The 13953-nt window shown below is 39.8% G+C and overlaps 2 protein-coding genes across 3 annotated transcripts in view; both read left to right on the forward strand.

The window, feature by feature from the left end:
• The window catches only part of LOC109104302 (ATP-dependent zinc metalloprotease YME1L1-like), an 8270-nt gene extending 3144 nt beyond the window's left edge, over positions 1–5126 (forward strand). Inside the window, exons 5-18 of one of the 2 annotated variants that reach the window (XM_042714610.1) lie at positions 321–430; positions 554–701; positions 807–890; positions 1163–1336; positions 1417–1569; positions 1647–1779; positions 1861–1923; positions 2350–2462; positions 2552–2707; positions 2921–3072; positions 3264–3390; positions 3475–3548; positions 3925–4011; positions 4091–5126. In XM_042714610.1, coding sequence (XP_042570544.1) covers positions 321–430; positions 554–701; positions 807–890; positions 1163–1336; positions 1417–1569; positions 1647–1779; positions 1861–1923; positions 2350–2462; positions 2552–2707; positions 2921–3072; positions 3264–3390; positions 3475–3548; positions 3925–4011; positions 4091–4234 — 1718 coding nt within the window. In that variant the 3' untranslated portion in view covers positions 4235–5126. Of the gene's footprint in view, positions 1–320; positions 431–553; positions 702–806; positions 915–1162; positions 1337–1416; positions 1570–1646; positions 1780–1860; positions 1924–2349; positions 2463–2551; positions 2708–2920; positions 3073–3263; positions 3391–3474; positions 3549–3924; positions 4012–4090 lie in introns of both variants that reach the window. The other variant, XM_042714609.1, reaches the window with a different exon arrangement.
• A 114-nt stretch (positions 5127–5240) lies between these two features.
• Positions 5241–12683, forward strand: LOC109104303 (hybrid PKS-NRPS synthetase pyvA-like). Its single transcript, XM_042714608.1, has 6 exons — positions 5241–5809; positions 6038–6191; positions 6284–6444; positions 6528–6731; positions 6814–6995; positions 7073–12683. The coding sequence occupies exons 1-6, from the start codon at positions 5761–5763 to the stop codon at positions 12599–12601; spliced, it is 6279 nt and encodes a 2092-aa protein (XP_042570542.1). The 5' UTR covers positions 5241–5760; the 3' UTR covers positions 12602–12683.
• The last annotated feature ends 1270 nt before the right edge of the window (positions 12684–13953 follow it).

The raw sequence follows: 13953 nt of genomic DNA on the forward strand, positions 1-13953 counted from the left end.
AAGTTCACACCACAACTATAATGATAACAACAATCCGGCTTTCAACATTGCTGTTGAAATACTCACAAAAAAAACATTGACAGGCAATCAGAATCCATCCTGCTTTAAAGAGCTTTAAATGAAAAGACAAAAAAAACTGCAGTGCGCACTTAAGTTAAACAAAACATTATTCTCTGTTGGTGTGAATGCTAGTATAGTTATTGTTATAGTTATTATTGTTGTTGTGAACGGGGCCTTTACTCAGTTACATGCTGTTACATTATTGCCATTGATGGAGTTTTGGCTTCATAAGATGTGTGCCTTATTGTGTTTTTGCTTAGTATGGGTCCAAAACAGAGGTTTCAAGACAATGAAGTCCAAGACTAGACATCTGCAGTCTGGTTTTGAAGGTCCAGTAGATGCAGAGAATTATAAGCCAGCCTTTATGAAGGTTAATAAGATGCATAACACTTGGGAAATAATAAGGCAGGTCTGGTCTCAGAAATACAACAGAAATGTGTGAATGTGCTTAACCTGTTTACTTGTATTTTTCCTTCTCCTCTGTCCTCTTCAGGGCCTCCTTATGAAGGAAAAGCAAGACATGGGGAGTCTTGAACAGTTATTGAAACAGAATAACTTGCCAGAGTCTGACCAGGATGCTTTTAAGATCGGCTTCACAGAGGGCATCATGAAAGCTCAGGCTTTGACACAGAGAACTCAAGGTGAAGCATTTAAAGCAGCTTATCTAACATTAGCCCAGAGTTTGCTTAATATTAAAAAATGTGTTTTCTGCAGGAACTTTTTCTTATGTCTTATGTTTCTAACAGACTCTGTAAAGAGGACACGTCTGATTATTCTTGTCCTCCTGCTGGTGGGTCTGTATGGTGTGTCCAGAAGCCCTCTCTTCTCGGGTAAAGGGTCATTTTCCGACACTGGTTTGTTTCACATTTTATTCTTTCTTTATATTTGCTTTCCTAGAATATATTGATTGATAGCATGCATTTGACTGTGGCTGGATTTCTTCTGCAGCTTTTATAATAATATAACAACATAAAAAGTTGTAACATGAAAGGTTTTGTAGCTGTGGTGTGAAATTGTTGGTAGTTTTTGACTTTTTGAGTTCTGAGCAGATCATTTAAATGCAATATGTTCAATTCTTCATTTTATCTCTTTACCTTTGTAGTTCGTTTCCGCACCACCTCTGGTCTGGATTCAGCTGTGGACCCCATTCAGATGAAGAATGTCACCTTTGAACATGTAAAAGGTGTGGAGGAAGCCAAAAACGAGCTTCAGGATGTTGTTGAATTTTTGCGAACCCCCCAGAAATTCACTGTGCTCGGTGGTAAACTTCCCAAAGGTGAAACTCTTTACTTAATTTACTTAGGTTTTTTGTTTTTCATTTGAATGTAAAATATCTAACCTAGATGTGTATTTTAGGTATCTTGCTTGTGGGGCCTCCAGGAACAGGAAAAACCCTGTTGGCCAGAGCTGTAGCAGGTGAAGCAGACGTGCCCTTCTACTACGCCTCCGGGTCAGAGTTTGACGAAATGTTTGTGGGAGTCGGCGCGAGTCGCATCAGAAACCTTTTCAGTGAGTCTTTTAAGGAAAAACATAGTCTTGCATTGCCCATAATGCTTCTGCTGTTAATAATATTTTTTTTCTCACAGAGGAAGCCAAAGCTAGTGCACCATGTGTAATATTTATCGACGAACTGGACAGTGTAGGAGGAAAGAGAATTGAGTCTCCAATGCACCCATACTCGCGACAAACCATCAACCAGCTGCTCGCTGAGATGGATGGGTAAGTCAATGGCTTTTTATTACATTTCTTCTTTTTGAAAGAAATTACACAGGTCTTATTGTAGTATTTTGATGATTTCAGGTTTAACCCCAATGAAGGAGTCATCGTGATTGGAGCTACGAACTTTGCTGAAGCTTTGGACAAGTAGGTTTCTCCAGCCATCTGTTCAAAGGATAGTTTACTCAAAAATGAAGAATCTATCATCATTTACTCACCCTCCTATCCAAACCCATAACACTTCTTTGAAACTCAAATTAAGATATTTATGAAGCCCGAGAAATTTCTCTACCTCAGTTGAAAGTACAAGTAACCAAAACTTAGAAGATCCAAAAAGGTCATAAAGGCATCGTAAAAATGAATCCATATAAATTGACCGGTTAAATCCAAGTCATGTGAAGATCAAGATCACAATCAAGCCTTTGACTCTAGCTTTAGGTAGTTTCTATCCAGGCATGTATTGCTCTGATAGGGCACTATGTTTCTTTAACTATTTAACTATTTTACTCTCAAATCATACAATCTTTTTGATAGCCTAAATCTATAAACCTCTCATGATAATGCATGTTTTAGTGCTCTGGTGAGACCTGGCCGGTTTGACATGCAGGTCACCGTCCCAAGACCAGATGTGAAGGGCCGCACAGAAATACTGGAGTGGTATTTGAAAAAAATTAAAGTGGATTCTGGTAAGAATTATTAAGAGAAACCAAACATGTTTTAAAATATTCTTGTTAGTGCAATCCAATAAAATAAGCTGTTTTTGTGTGTTTTGTAGCTGTTGATGCAGAGATCATTGCCAGGGGAACGGTGGGTTTCTCTGGAGCCGGATTGGAGAACTTGGTGAACCAGGCGGCGCTGAAAGCAGCAGGCGATGGGAAAGACCTGGTGACCATGAAGGAGCTGGAGTTTGCAAAGGATAAGATCCTGATGGGTGAGGGCAGTAGGGACATTCAGGGTGCGTTCACACTTGTCATGTTTGGTTCAATTAAAACGACCCAGGACCAAATGTATCATTTACTTTTTTAGTCCAGACCAAATGAACCAAAAGAACCAAACTACACGTGTGAACACACCCTCAGATTACATGTGATGGGGATTTGATCAAAGAGATTCTTTCCTGACATCCTCTTCTCTGTCTGTCCAGGCCCAGAGCGCCGGAGTGTGGAGATAGACAAGAGAAATAAGATGATCACAGCCTATCATGAATCAGGACACGCTATAGTGGCTTATTACACCAAAGACGCAATGCCCATCAACAAAGCTACCATCATGCCACGCGGCCCTTCACTTGGTCATGTGAGTAGCTGGTTTTAATGTTTTATTATAATGTAGTATAAATTATAAAGTAGTTGTTTCACAATCAAAGCTTTTCAGACAAAAAATTCTGAAGTAGTTTTGCAGAAAGAGGCTTCAAAAAAACTATAGCTTTTGCTTTCTAGGGTTATACATCATAAACCCATTGTGCTGCTTTCTCTGGTCTCTCTCAGGTATCCTTGCTGCCAGAGAGTGATCGCTGGAGTGAGACACGGGCCCAGCTGCTGGCTCAGATGGACGTCAGCATGGGCGGCAGGGTTGCTGAGGAACTGGTGTTTGGAAATGATCACATCACTACTGGTGAGAGGTGTCCCTAATTGAACATTGCTACTTTGAATTCTTGGTAATATCAACATCATGATGTTTTATTTGTTCCTCCTACAGGAGCATCCAGTGATTTTGATGGAGCAACTAAAATAGCACAGATGATGGTGACGCATTTTGGAATGAGTGACAAGGTAATGATTTCATAATTTAAGCCAAGGTTATTGTAGGTCAAAAGGATTCGACTGAGTCAGATCACATTTTAAGTGAAAATATTTAATATATTCAAAAAGAAAGGAAGCAAATAGCTATTTGGAGAAGCCATTTGAGTCCTTCCATGTGTTCAAAGTCATTAGGGATGTGTAAGCGCTCACATTCCAGACTTAAAGATCTGTGTTTCATCCTAAAGCACTCAGTTCATACTTCCAAAAATGAGCAGTGCATATGCTGTGTCTCAACTACATTTAGATCCACCCATCTCTAACGTCAGGATCCTGTCGTAATCAGAAACTTGTGTGAAGCCTTTGTGCATTACTATTCACTCACAGTCACCTTTCTGTGCTTGAGCAGCTGGGGGTCATGACCTATAATGACCTGACGAACCATAGCCCGGAGACCCAGGCCGCTGTAGAACAGGAAGTCAGGGTGCTGTTGCAGGTAGGTGTTTTTAGTTTTTGTTTGTATGCAATATTTGACTGATGATTATTGCAATTCATCATCTAATTTTCTTTTTCAGAACTCGTATGAAAGGGCAAAGACGCTACTTAAGACCTACAGCAAAGAACACAAGCTGCTGGCCAGTGCCCTGCTGACTTACGAGACTCTAAATGCAAAGGAAATTCAGATGATCCTGGAGGGAAAGTCACTGGATCCCAGATGATGAAGTCTTGGATTAACAGAGACATTTCAAAGCACAATCTTACTGTACCTGTAAATATAAATATTTGTAATAAGAAAGACATTTGAAAGACTTTCTAGCCTTCTCTCCTAATATTTTTCATTTTTCAGGCAAAACATCAGCTTTCAAACAGACACTAAGCTAACAGAAATTCAGAATTTTCCCTTTTAATTTAAGAGGGTGAATTGATGCCAAAAGTGCATATGCCTCAGCAGTGAACCAATGGTAATAACTACAAATCAGTTAAACTATAAAGTCTTGCTTTGTTTTTAGAACCTAAGTATACTACAGCAAAATTATGATCTTCATTATGATGTTGGTTTTGTTCATCCTATTCTCTTTTACCCTGTCATCAGATTGAAGCACTTGTTTACAAGTTATTTTATGAAATGGAGAAAAACAGGAAGCTCATTTGAAAGCAAGTGGCAAATCAGAATGTCCTGTTTTCAATAATCATAGTAGTACAGATTGTTCACTTTTACCATGCAACCTTAAACCACAAACCAATTACGAATATGACTTCAGAATGGCGGTATTATTTTAAGCTGAGCAATTGACTCTGAGTACTGTAGATTTTTGTGTAATGTTTCTGATGAATCTTTCGACCTTAGTAGGCCCTAATTTTATTCATTAAGTTATTTATTTCAGTATACTTTTTTCCAGGGGTAGCTAAAAGCCTCCTGTCCCTATCCTCTGCCACATTTGGGTTGTCTGCATGTGTATGTTTAAATGATTCAGGTAACTGCAGTGTTTATATGTGTGTTTGAAAAAATTATTTGTGTGCTTTCTTTTGAAATGAATACCATGATTATTTTTATTTCTCCAAATCAGAAATGAACATGGATAGACTAAATAAATAAAAAAATAAAGTTTATTTCCTTGTCGTTTCCTGAAAGCAAGAATGTTAAGCTGGATATGAGACTGAAATGAATTTGGTTTAATTCCATGGATCCTTTTCAGAGTTCCAGAATAAAATACTGGCAGTAAACCATTCAGTCTGAAAATCGCAGGTATCAGGTTAGGTGTGCTGAGATGATCTTTGGTTATCTTATTTCAAATTGGTGGTCTACACATATTCAGACCCTTTTTTTCTCATCATTCGCTATATGTTTCTTTATGGAAGCCATTTAAAGCCAATCATGAATTAGAGAATCGCCTCAATAGTTTTGAGACAATAGCTTTGTTGTGTCCACTGAGGGAAACCGCAATTAGTGTTTTGCATCTCTACCCAACTCTGTTATTACAGGGTTTTGTTTCAAAGCACCACAATTACTGGTTACAAGAGGAAGGATTGCACATTTAAAGACCCTTTGTTGAAAGAATTGTGATTTCCCATTGGTTTTCAGTTGTGAAAGGCTGTATAAAAATGCCTGGATGTTATTGGGACCTGATGAATACTGGTCACAACCATGAGCAGACCAGCAAAGCTGAGATAAGAGATGCTTGTGCTTAGTTTTTTTACTTTTTGCAAAGAGACATAAAGATCACTGAAATAAATAATCACTAAAATGGAGGAGGATATTGCTATAATTGGAATCGGATGCAACTTCCCAGGAGGTAAATGTGTGTTTTTATATATGTGTGTGTGTGTGTGTGTGTGTGTGTGTGTGTTGTAGTGTTTTTGTGTGTGTGTGTGTGTGTTTTTTTGTGTTTGTGTTTGTGTTTGTGTGTGTGTGTGTGTGTGTGTGTGTGTGTGTGTGTGTGTGTGTGTGTGTGTGTGTGATTATGCACTCGTACTTGTGACAATGCTGTGTGCATTTGCATGACAATCTGCCACCTTCATAGGTGAGGGTGTTGATAGTTTCTGGAAGGTTCTTTTGGAGGGAAGGAACTGTGTGGTACAGATTCCAGATGAAAGATTTGACACATCAGAGTGGTTTCATCCTGATGAGAGCAAACCAGGAAAAACACAGACGACTAAAGCTGCTCTCATTGAAGGGTATGAGTAACTCATTCATGATTATGCATTTGATGTTTCCGTTACTAAAAATGTGAAATGATAAAGTAACAGACATTGTCTTTATTTTGCAGTTTCAATGAGTTTGATCACAAGTTCTTTGGCATCAGCGAGGCTGAAGCTGATTACATGGACCCTCAGCAGAAACTGTTGCTGCAGTGTGCATACCGAGCTCTAGAAGATGGTGGGATACCCTTGGAAAAAGTGAGCGGAACCAGAACAGGGGTTTACATAGGTAATACATCTAATGTGAGAAGTTTACTTTTTTAACTTTTGGGTGTTTTTAGGATACAGATACAGTGTTGTGTTTGATTTCAGGTCTTATGAACAGGGATTATGAGACACTTTTGAACAACAGTCCCAGCACAATAACCCACTATAATGGAACCGGGACAGCTATGAGTATAGCTGCCAACAGAATTTCCTATATCTTCAACCTGACTGGACCTTCATTCGCCATTGACAGTGCATGTTCCTCATCCCTTGTCGCCCTTCACTCAGCGTGCCAGGCCATCAGACAAGGTAATGATACTATTTCAACTTGAAGTCTGTTCATTGCTTCATATTTAAGTTGTTAATTATCTTTATTTTACCTCATCACTAGGGGACTGTGAAATGGCTCTGTGTGGAGGGGTCAGCTGTATCCTTGAACCTCGAGTCTTTGTGGCCCTCAGCAAGGCAAAGATGATCTCACAAGAGGGCACAAGCAAGGCATTCTGCAGTACAGCAGATGGCTATGGCAGAGGGGAGGGATGTGGTATAGTCCTACTGAAGCCTTTAAAAAAGGTATATATTTTAAATTGTTCATAATATTAGTATTAAAATCAGTTATGGTTTATAATAAAGAAAATGTCTCTTTTCAGGCTCTTGAGGACTTTGATCATATTTGGGGCATTGTGAACAAGACTGCAGTAAACCAAGATGGCCACACCGTCACACCGATCACCAAACCCTCCATGACCCAGCAGGAGGCTCTACTGCGCATGATCTATTCCTCTGAGAATTATCTAGCGAACGTCCAATATGTAGAAGCTCATGGGACAGGAACACCAGCAGGAGATCCGGTTGAAGCAGGAAGTATCTCAAAAATCATCGCCAAAGCAAGACCTTCAAGCTCAGGGCCTCTATTTATTGGCTCTGTTAAGAGTAACATTGGACATACAGAATCTGCAGCAGGGGTGGCAGGACTCATAAAGATTCTATTAATGATGAAACACGAAACCATTGTGCCTTCTGTGTTCTACTCTGCAGAAAATTCCAGCATAGACGCTAAAGCTCTCAATCTTAAAATCCCCACCAAAGCTGAAAAATGGCTTTACTCTGGATCCAGGATAAGGATGGCTGGATTAAACAGCTTTGGGTTTGGTGGCACCAATGCCCATGCGATCATCAGTGAGTATGTTCAAGCAACAGTCTCCGACAGCCACACTCTTGAACCTCTGAAACTGCTTCCACTGTCTGCAGCCACGGATCATTCTCTTCAGTTGTGCATAGCTGACACATATAAGAGGATTTCAGTAAAAGAGACAGTTGATCTACAAGCTCTTGCTTATACCGCAGCCTGCAGAAGAAGCCACATGACACACAAATTTAGGAAAACCTTTGCTGCATCATCTGTGTCAGAATTAAAATCACTACTCAAAGCTAGCATGAACACGAAATGTGCTCCAACAAAGCAGGACCTAAAGTTAGTTTTTGTATTTTGTGGGAATGGCGTCACTTATAGGGGAATGTGTAAGCAACTACTAAGAGAAGAACCTGCATTTAGGGACAAGATCAAAGAGGTGGAAAACTACTTCCAAAAGTTCAGATGCACCAGTATTTTGCAAAAGATCGCAAACAGCTATGACAATGAAGATTTCTCTAAACCAAACGTTGTCCAGCCACTTCTCTTTGCAATCCAGGTTGCAATTGCTCACCTTTTTAAGAACTGGGGCATCAGGCCAGATATTGTTCTTGGACACTCTGTTGGAGAGGTTGCTGCAGCTCATTGTTCTGGCCTACTTTCTCTTGAGGATGCAGTAAAGGTTGTCTACCATCGCAGCATGCTGCAGACCAAAGTGATGGGTGGGAGGATGCTGGTCGTTGGTAATGTTGCTGTTCCAGATGTTCTGGAAATTCTTCCTGCATACACAGGAAAGATTTGTCTTGCTGCTGTGAACAGTCCTATGTCATGTGTGCTGTCAGGTGGTAAAGAAGCAGTTGACAGTGTGCACCAGAAGCTTCAGTCTTTGTTCAATGGCAAGAACCTGTTCCTTCATGTCTTGGATGTTCCCGCTGCCTACCATAGTCATATGATGGATCCTATACTGGGCCAAATCAAAGACAGCATTGGACATTTAACTCTGAATGAAAAAGAGTGTGAACTTTTTTCTACAGTAACAGGAGAGATGTGTCATCAAGGGGACTTTGTAACAGGTGAATACTGGGCAAGAAACATTCGAAAGCCTGTTGCATTTGAACAAGCAATTAAATCACACACAAAAGTTTTTGTGGAAATTGGCCCAAGACGGGCTTTGCAGAGGAACATCATGGAGATCCTGGGAAATGACACCACAGTGCTTCCTTCAGTCCATCCAGATAAAGACCATGAGACAATGTTCAAAACTGTATCAAAACTCTTTGAACTCGGGGTCAATGTGAAGTGGGATGAGTTCTACAAAGGGTTTGAAGCTGAGCTTGTTGCTTTCCCAAGGTATCAGTTTGAATGTCAAAAGAATAAGGTATACTTTGAGGATGTGAGACGGGGAAATGACACAGTCTTTCGCAGTTCACATCCACTGATAAGTCCAAGTAAACGTGATGGCAAAGTGATCAAGTGCAACCTATCAGCAGCTACAGCCTCCTACCTTTGGGAGCACAAGAACAATGGCATCTCCATTGCCCCAGGGGCATTGTATGTTGAATTGGCTTTTGCATCCATAATGGAAACTGCTATTCCAAAAAGACCTCTTAACTCATTTGAGCTCACAATCAAATTTCTAAGTTTGCTTGTTCTAACTAAGAACTGCCCTCCTCTCAAAATCACAATTGAGACATCCAAGGATACAACAAGATTTCAGGTTCAGTCCTCTATTACTGTGCATGCATCAGGCACCATCAGCCATGAAGGGGGACCAGCTATGATCGAACAGCAAAACATTCACCTCAACACTGTTTTCAAGAGATGTCGATCAGTTATTGAAACAATGGATGTGTACAACACTCTTAAAGACATAGGATTTGAGTATGGGCCCAACTTCAAACAACTTGGTGACATTCATTTCGGACAAGAGTTCAAGGAAGCAGTGACCAGTCTCAGGATTCCAGAGGGAGTACTCAACCATCTGTATGAGTATTGCTTGCACCCAGTGGTTCTAGACTACTTCTTGCAAATGTCCTCAGTTTTAGCATTAGTTTCTAGCACCATCAGGCCTGGATTTCCCTCTGCAATTGGTAATATGGTTATATCTGCACCTCCCTGTAAAGATATGTTCATCTATATGAGAATGACAAAAGAAATGCCAGACTACTTTGAGGTTTGTGGTTGTTTCACTGACAAAGATGGTCATGTGTTGATCGAGCTGAGGGATGTCAGAATTAATTTTCTGGGAGGATACGCACAGATCAGGGAATCATGTTTCTTTCATAACCAGAAGGTTGGCGTTCTTGCTGAGAGCAATTTCCCCAGTAGAATCAAGGCTTTGGTCTTTGAAGACACCTTGGGTATTGCTAAAGGTTTGAAGCCATATTTGCACACACAATCTGTATTTGTTTCTCCACCTGATTTAACAAAAAACTCAGACTTGCAGGTCCCAGGATTGCCGTTGAAGTCTCCTTGCAGTGCAGCAGACATGGAACTGGAGGAGATCCTGTTTATCTGGGGAGTTCAGAATATTAGTCACCTCCAGTCTGAAGCCATTCTACAGTCCTTGGTAGATAGCTGTGAACTTTACCGTCAGACTATTTTATCTTTAAGAAGCTGCAGTCGTGCATGTTCCATCCGTGTCATTACGTACAGGTCAGCAGAAGGGACAGTTGAAAGTATAAGTCCTGGATTTGTGTTATCTGGCATGACAAGGGCATGTGCAGCAGAGTTGTCAGGCATCTCTTTCCAGCTCATTGACCTTTCCACAGTGTCAAGAGAGGATATAGAAGCACTGGCTCATGTGCTTAACTCATATAAGACCCAAGAGTGCCCAGAAGTCTTCATTAGCAAGGGGAAAGTTTATTCTGCTGTGATAACTCATACTCCTGTCACCACAATTAGGGAAGTGAAGGCTGAATCAAAAACCCTACAGACCCGGGATTTCACTTTGCAGACAACCAATGCCTACATGATGACTGGCTTATCAGCTTTGCCTTCAGCAAGTTCAGTCCACAATATTGAGGGGAAAAGCATCAAAGTTCAGCTGAGTAAGGTATGTGTGCACTCATCAGATTATTTTCCAGTTAGTACTTCAGAACTAACTTTTGGTCAGACAATGTACTGGAACAAGCACACAACCCAGAACCACAGTCTCATGGCACTTGACTTCAGTGGGATAATTACGGCTGTAGGAAAGGATGTCAACAAACTTAAAGTGGGAGACCATGTTATCTGTTGCTACCCTGTAAAAGCAACTTCCAAAGTTGTCCTCCCTGAAGATGTGTGCTTCAAAATAAAAAGGCTTCCATTCCTAAAGGATGCTCCATGTGTTTCATACATTGTCCTGATCTGGGAGATATTGAAGTGTGCATTACCCAAGACCAAACAACAGCAAAGGTTAGGCATCTTCTCTACTGTGCATAACTCAGCTCTGGTCAACTTACTCACACTCATAGCAAGTAAATCAGGCTGGACTGTTTTTACAGAGACTGAGATAAATGGATTAGTCCAAAATGCAAAGCAGTGTCTTCTTTTTGTGGTTCTTCCCCCATACAACTGCTCACTTTTGACAGATATTGTCAGTGTTGCCAATGCAAATCACATCATTGCAGTATGTGGCATCCGTGAGCCATGGTACTCGACAATAGATGTAATTCAGAGAGATAGTGAGAGAACCTGTTTCCAGACTCTTGAGATGTCCAAAATCTTCCAGAAATCACGTCTTAGGGCGCATGGAGCTCGGCTACAGAAATGGCTAAAGAGAATGCACTTGCACAAAGCGTGCCCATCAATACAAAGCAGAACTTTTCAGATGGTGCTCCCTGAAGGAATGCCTTCTCAGTCTGTAGAGCATTCTGGATCTTATTTCAGTGCAAGAACTCTAGACTTGATAGCTCTGGCCAGTGATGACTCTACAAGCGAGATGTCTTCCATCCCTTTGCTTCCAAGAACAAAGCAGCTGTTCTCAAAGAGAGGTGTGTACATAGTTACAGGTGGTCTCTCTGGTTTGGGATTTGAAACGGTTAAATTCATTGCCCATAGGGGTGGAGGATGCATTGCCACTCTCTCAAGGAGTTCACCATCTGAAAAGGTACAAGAGGACATAAGCAGTCTTCAGAGGAGATACGGGGTAAGAATTGTCACTCTTCAGTGTGATGTCTCTGTGTCAGAGCAGGTAATGGAAGCCATTACTGTGATTGGAAAACATTTTTTCTCTTGTCCAGTCAGGGGGGTGTTCCACAGTGCTGCTCTTTTACATGATGGATTACTGGAAACTCTTGATAGATCTCTTTTCCAAAAAGTGCTGCAACCTAAAGTCTGTGGTGCTCTTAATCTTCACTTTGCCACTCTGCACAGCCAAACACTCGATTACTTTGTATGCTATTCCTCAATCTCCTCTTTCATTGGAAATGCTGCACAAGCGAACTATGCAGCAGCTAATTCCTTTCTGGATTCTTTTTGTCACTTCCGACGCAATATTGGACTTGCAGGACAGTCAATCAATTGGGGACCCCTTAAACTAGGCCTGCTAATGAACAAAGACCATTTTCAAAAGTTTCTGGAAACAAAAGGGCTAATGATCATGGATGTGTCAGAGATTCATGAAGCACTAGAGCACTGCCTGTTAGATAACTATCCCCAGCAGGTGGTCTGCAAATTCAATTTCAGGAATCTGAAAAACCATGTCCTCTCTCAGAATGTGTCTCTAAAGTTTCGCCTGTCTGCTTTAGTGGAGGAAGGACTGAAAAACAAGGTCGTTGAGGACTCCAGGATAAATGTTCAGTTATCAGAAGATTACTGTGTTAGAAGGATTCTGACTGAAATTTGCTGTGTAGACACTGATGATCTCAGTGATGAAACTACACTCACTGCGCTAGGAATTGACTCAATGTTAGCCATGACGTTGCAAAACCGCTTGTTTCAAGAGATAGGTGTGAATATTCCTCTTGTTGTTTTGCTTGATCCAAACAGTACACTGTCCTCATTGACTGAATTCACAAAACAGAGTACTGAGGAGGACTGTGAGATTTCTGTGAACCTGTAATGTATACAGTTGTCTTCCTTTTCTGCCACCTTGTAGTAAATTGTACATAGTGAAGATGACAGCTAGTCAAATTTTACTGGAATGTTTGTGAATGAAATGTAGCTTGAATTAGATTTTTTTTTTGAATGAAACTTTTTTGTGTTTGGCTGTTTTTTTTTTGGATAAATGTTTTATTGCTTAATTTTTGTTGAATATTGCATTATGTGTGACAAATTGTATTGCAAATTACATGTCAAACAATAAACATCCATTTTGATTATATTTGTGTATGATCTATACTTTTCTAGCCCTAACAATACTAAGGAGTCAGAGATCAAAGGTCAGGTATGTTTCATCTTTTTCTTTTTCTTTTTTCAAATGTGTAAATCCAAGGAGGCTTTTAAGCAAACATGTGCAGCAACAGGCTTACAACATGGTAAACTGAGTAAACTAAACAGAGTAGTTTTGAATAGAAAATTATATTCTGCCTAAAATGGTAATACCCCGCCATTCAAAAAAATGAAAAATACTAAACAATACTGTTTTAAAGAATGAAAATATTCACAGTTTTTTTCTCAAGAAAACACAACAGCATGTGCACTACAGAAGGAAAGGGAATGTATGTATTTCAAAATACATTAAAATCATTTTTTAGCTGTTTATATCTGCCAATAAAAATAGTTAAAATTTGTGTATTTAGTTGTCTTTAATAGGCTTTTACACATTCAACAATCCATAAGAAAACATTGCAAACGCCTCATAAAAACAAAGTATGGTTACATATGTGCATTCCGTTTGTTTTTTTATTTCACAAAAAGTAAGAGTTTCATGAATGACTTTGTTACAACATTTTTTTTTTTTTGCTTTAAAAAGATTTTTTTTTTTTTTTTTTTTGCAGATTAATACAGTCCATGGTGAGCTAATGCTATATAGCTCTTGGACCACTAAGTCCCAATAGTCCAAAAATCATTGGCCCAGATATAAGTTTTGTAAAAAAAACAAAAAACAAAAAAAAGTGCCATGTTGTCATCTAGTTGTGTTGATTTAGATTTACTTCTGTAATTTTAATTTAAACATAGAAAAAGTGGTACACATACAAACATATTTTTAAAGATAATGAAGTATAGGGATTTTACAAAATGAACAAATCAGAACCATTAAGAGTGAGCACATTTGAATCTTGAATGTGGTTACTATTTCCTAAAACACAATTTTGGACTTCCAGGCACTGTTTTGATTGACGTTTGACTCTTAACATGGCATTATCGGATGGTGTATACATGCGAACCTCATAGGTCTGACTGTCCACTCTGAACATTGGGAACACTCTGAACATGATGGTTTTTGCCGGTTGTCATCCATATGGCAAAGCA

The sequence above is a fragment of the Cyprinus carpio genome, chromosome A24 (assembly GCF_018340385.1).
Source record: "Cyprinus carpio isolate SPL01 chromosome A24, ASM1834038v1, whole genome shotgun sequence".
Taxonomy (NCBI): Eukaryota; Metazoa; Chordata; class Actinopteri; order Cypriniformes; family Cyprinidae; genus Cyprinus; species Cyprinus carpio.

Excerpts from the sequence above, each read along its gene's own strand:
- LOC109104303 (XM_042714608.1), top strand. The coding sequence starts at position 5,761 with ATGGAGGAGGATATTGCTATAATTGGAATCGGATGCAACTTCCCAGGA. Across the intron at positions 6,192-6,283 it reads AAAGCTGCTCTCATTGAAGG|TTTCAATGAGTTTGATCACA; the intron begins GTATGAGTAACT and ends TTTATTTTGCAG. Across the intron at positions 6,996-7,072 it reads TACTGAAGCCTTTAAAAAAG|GCTCTTGAGGACTTTGATCA; the intron begins GTATATATTTTA and ends GTCTCTTTTCAG.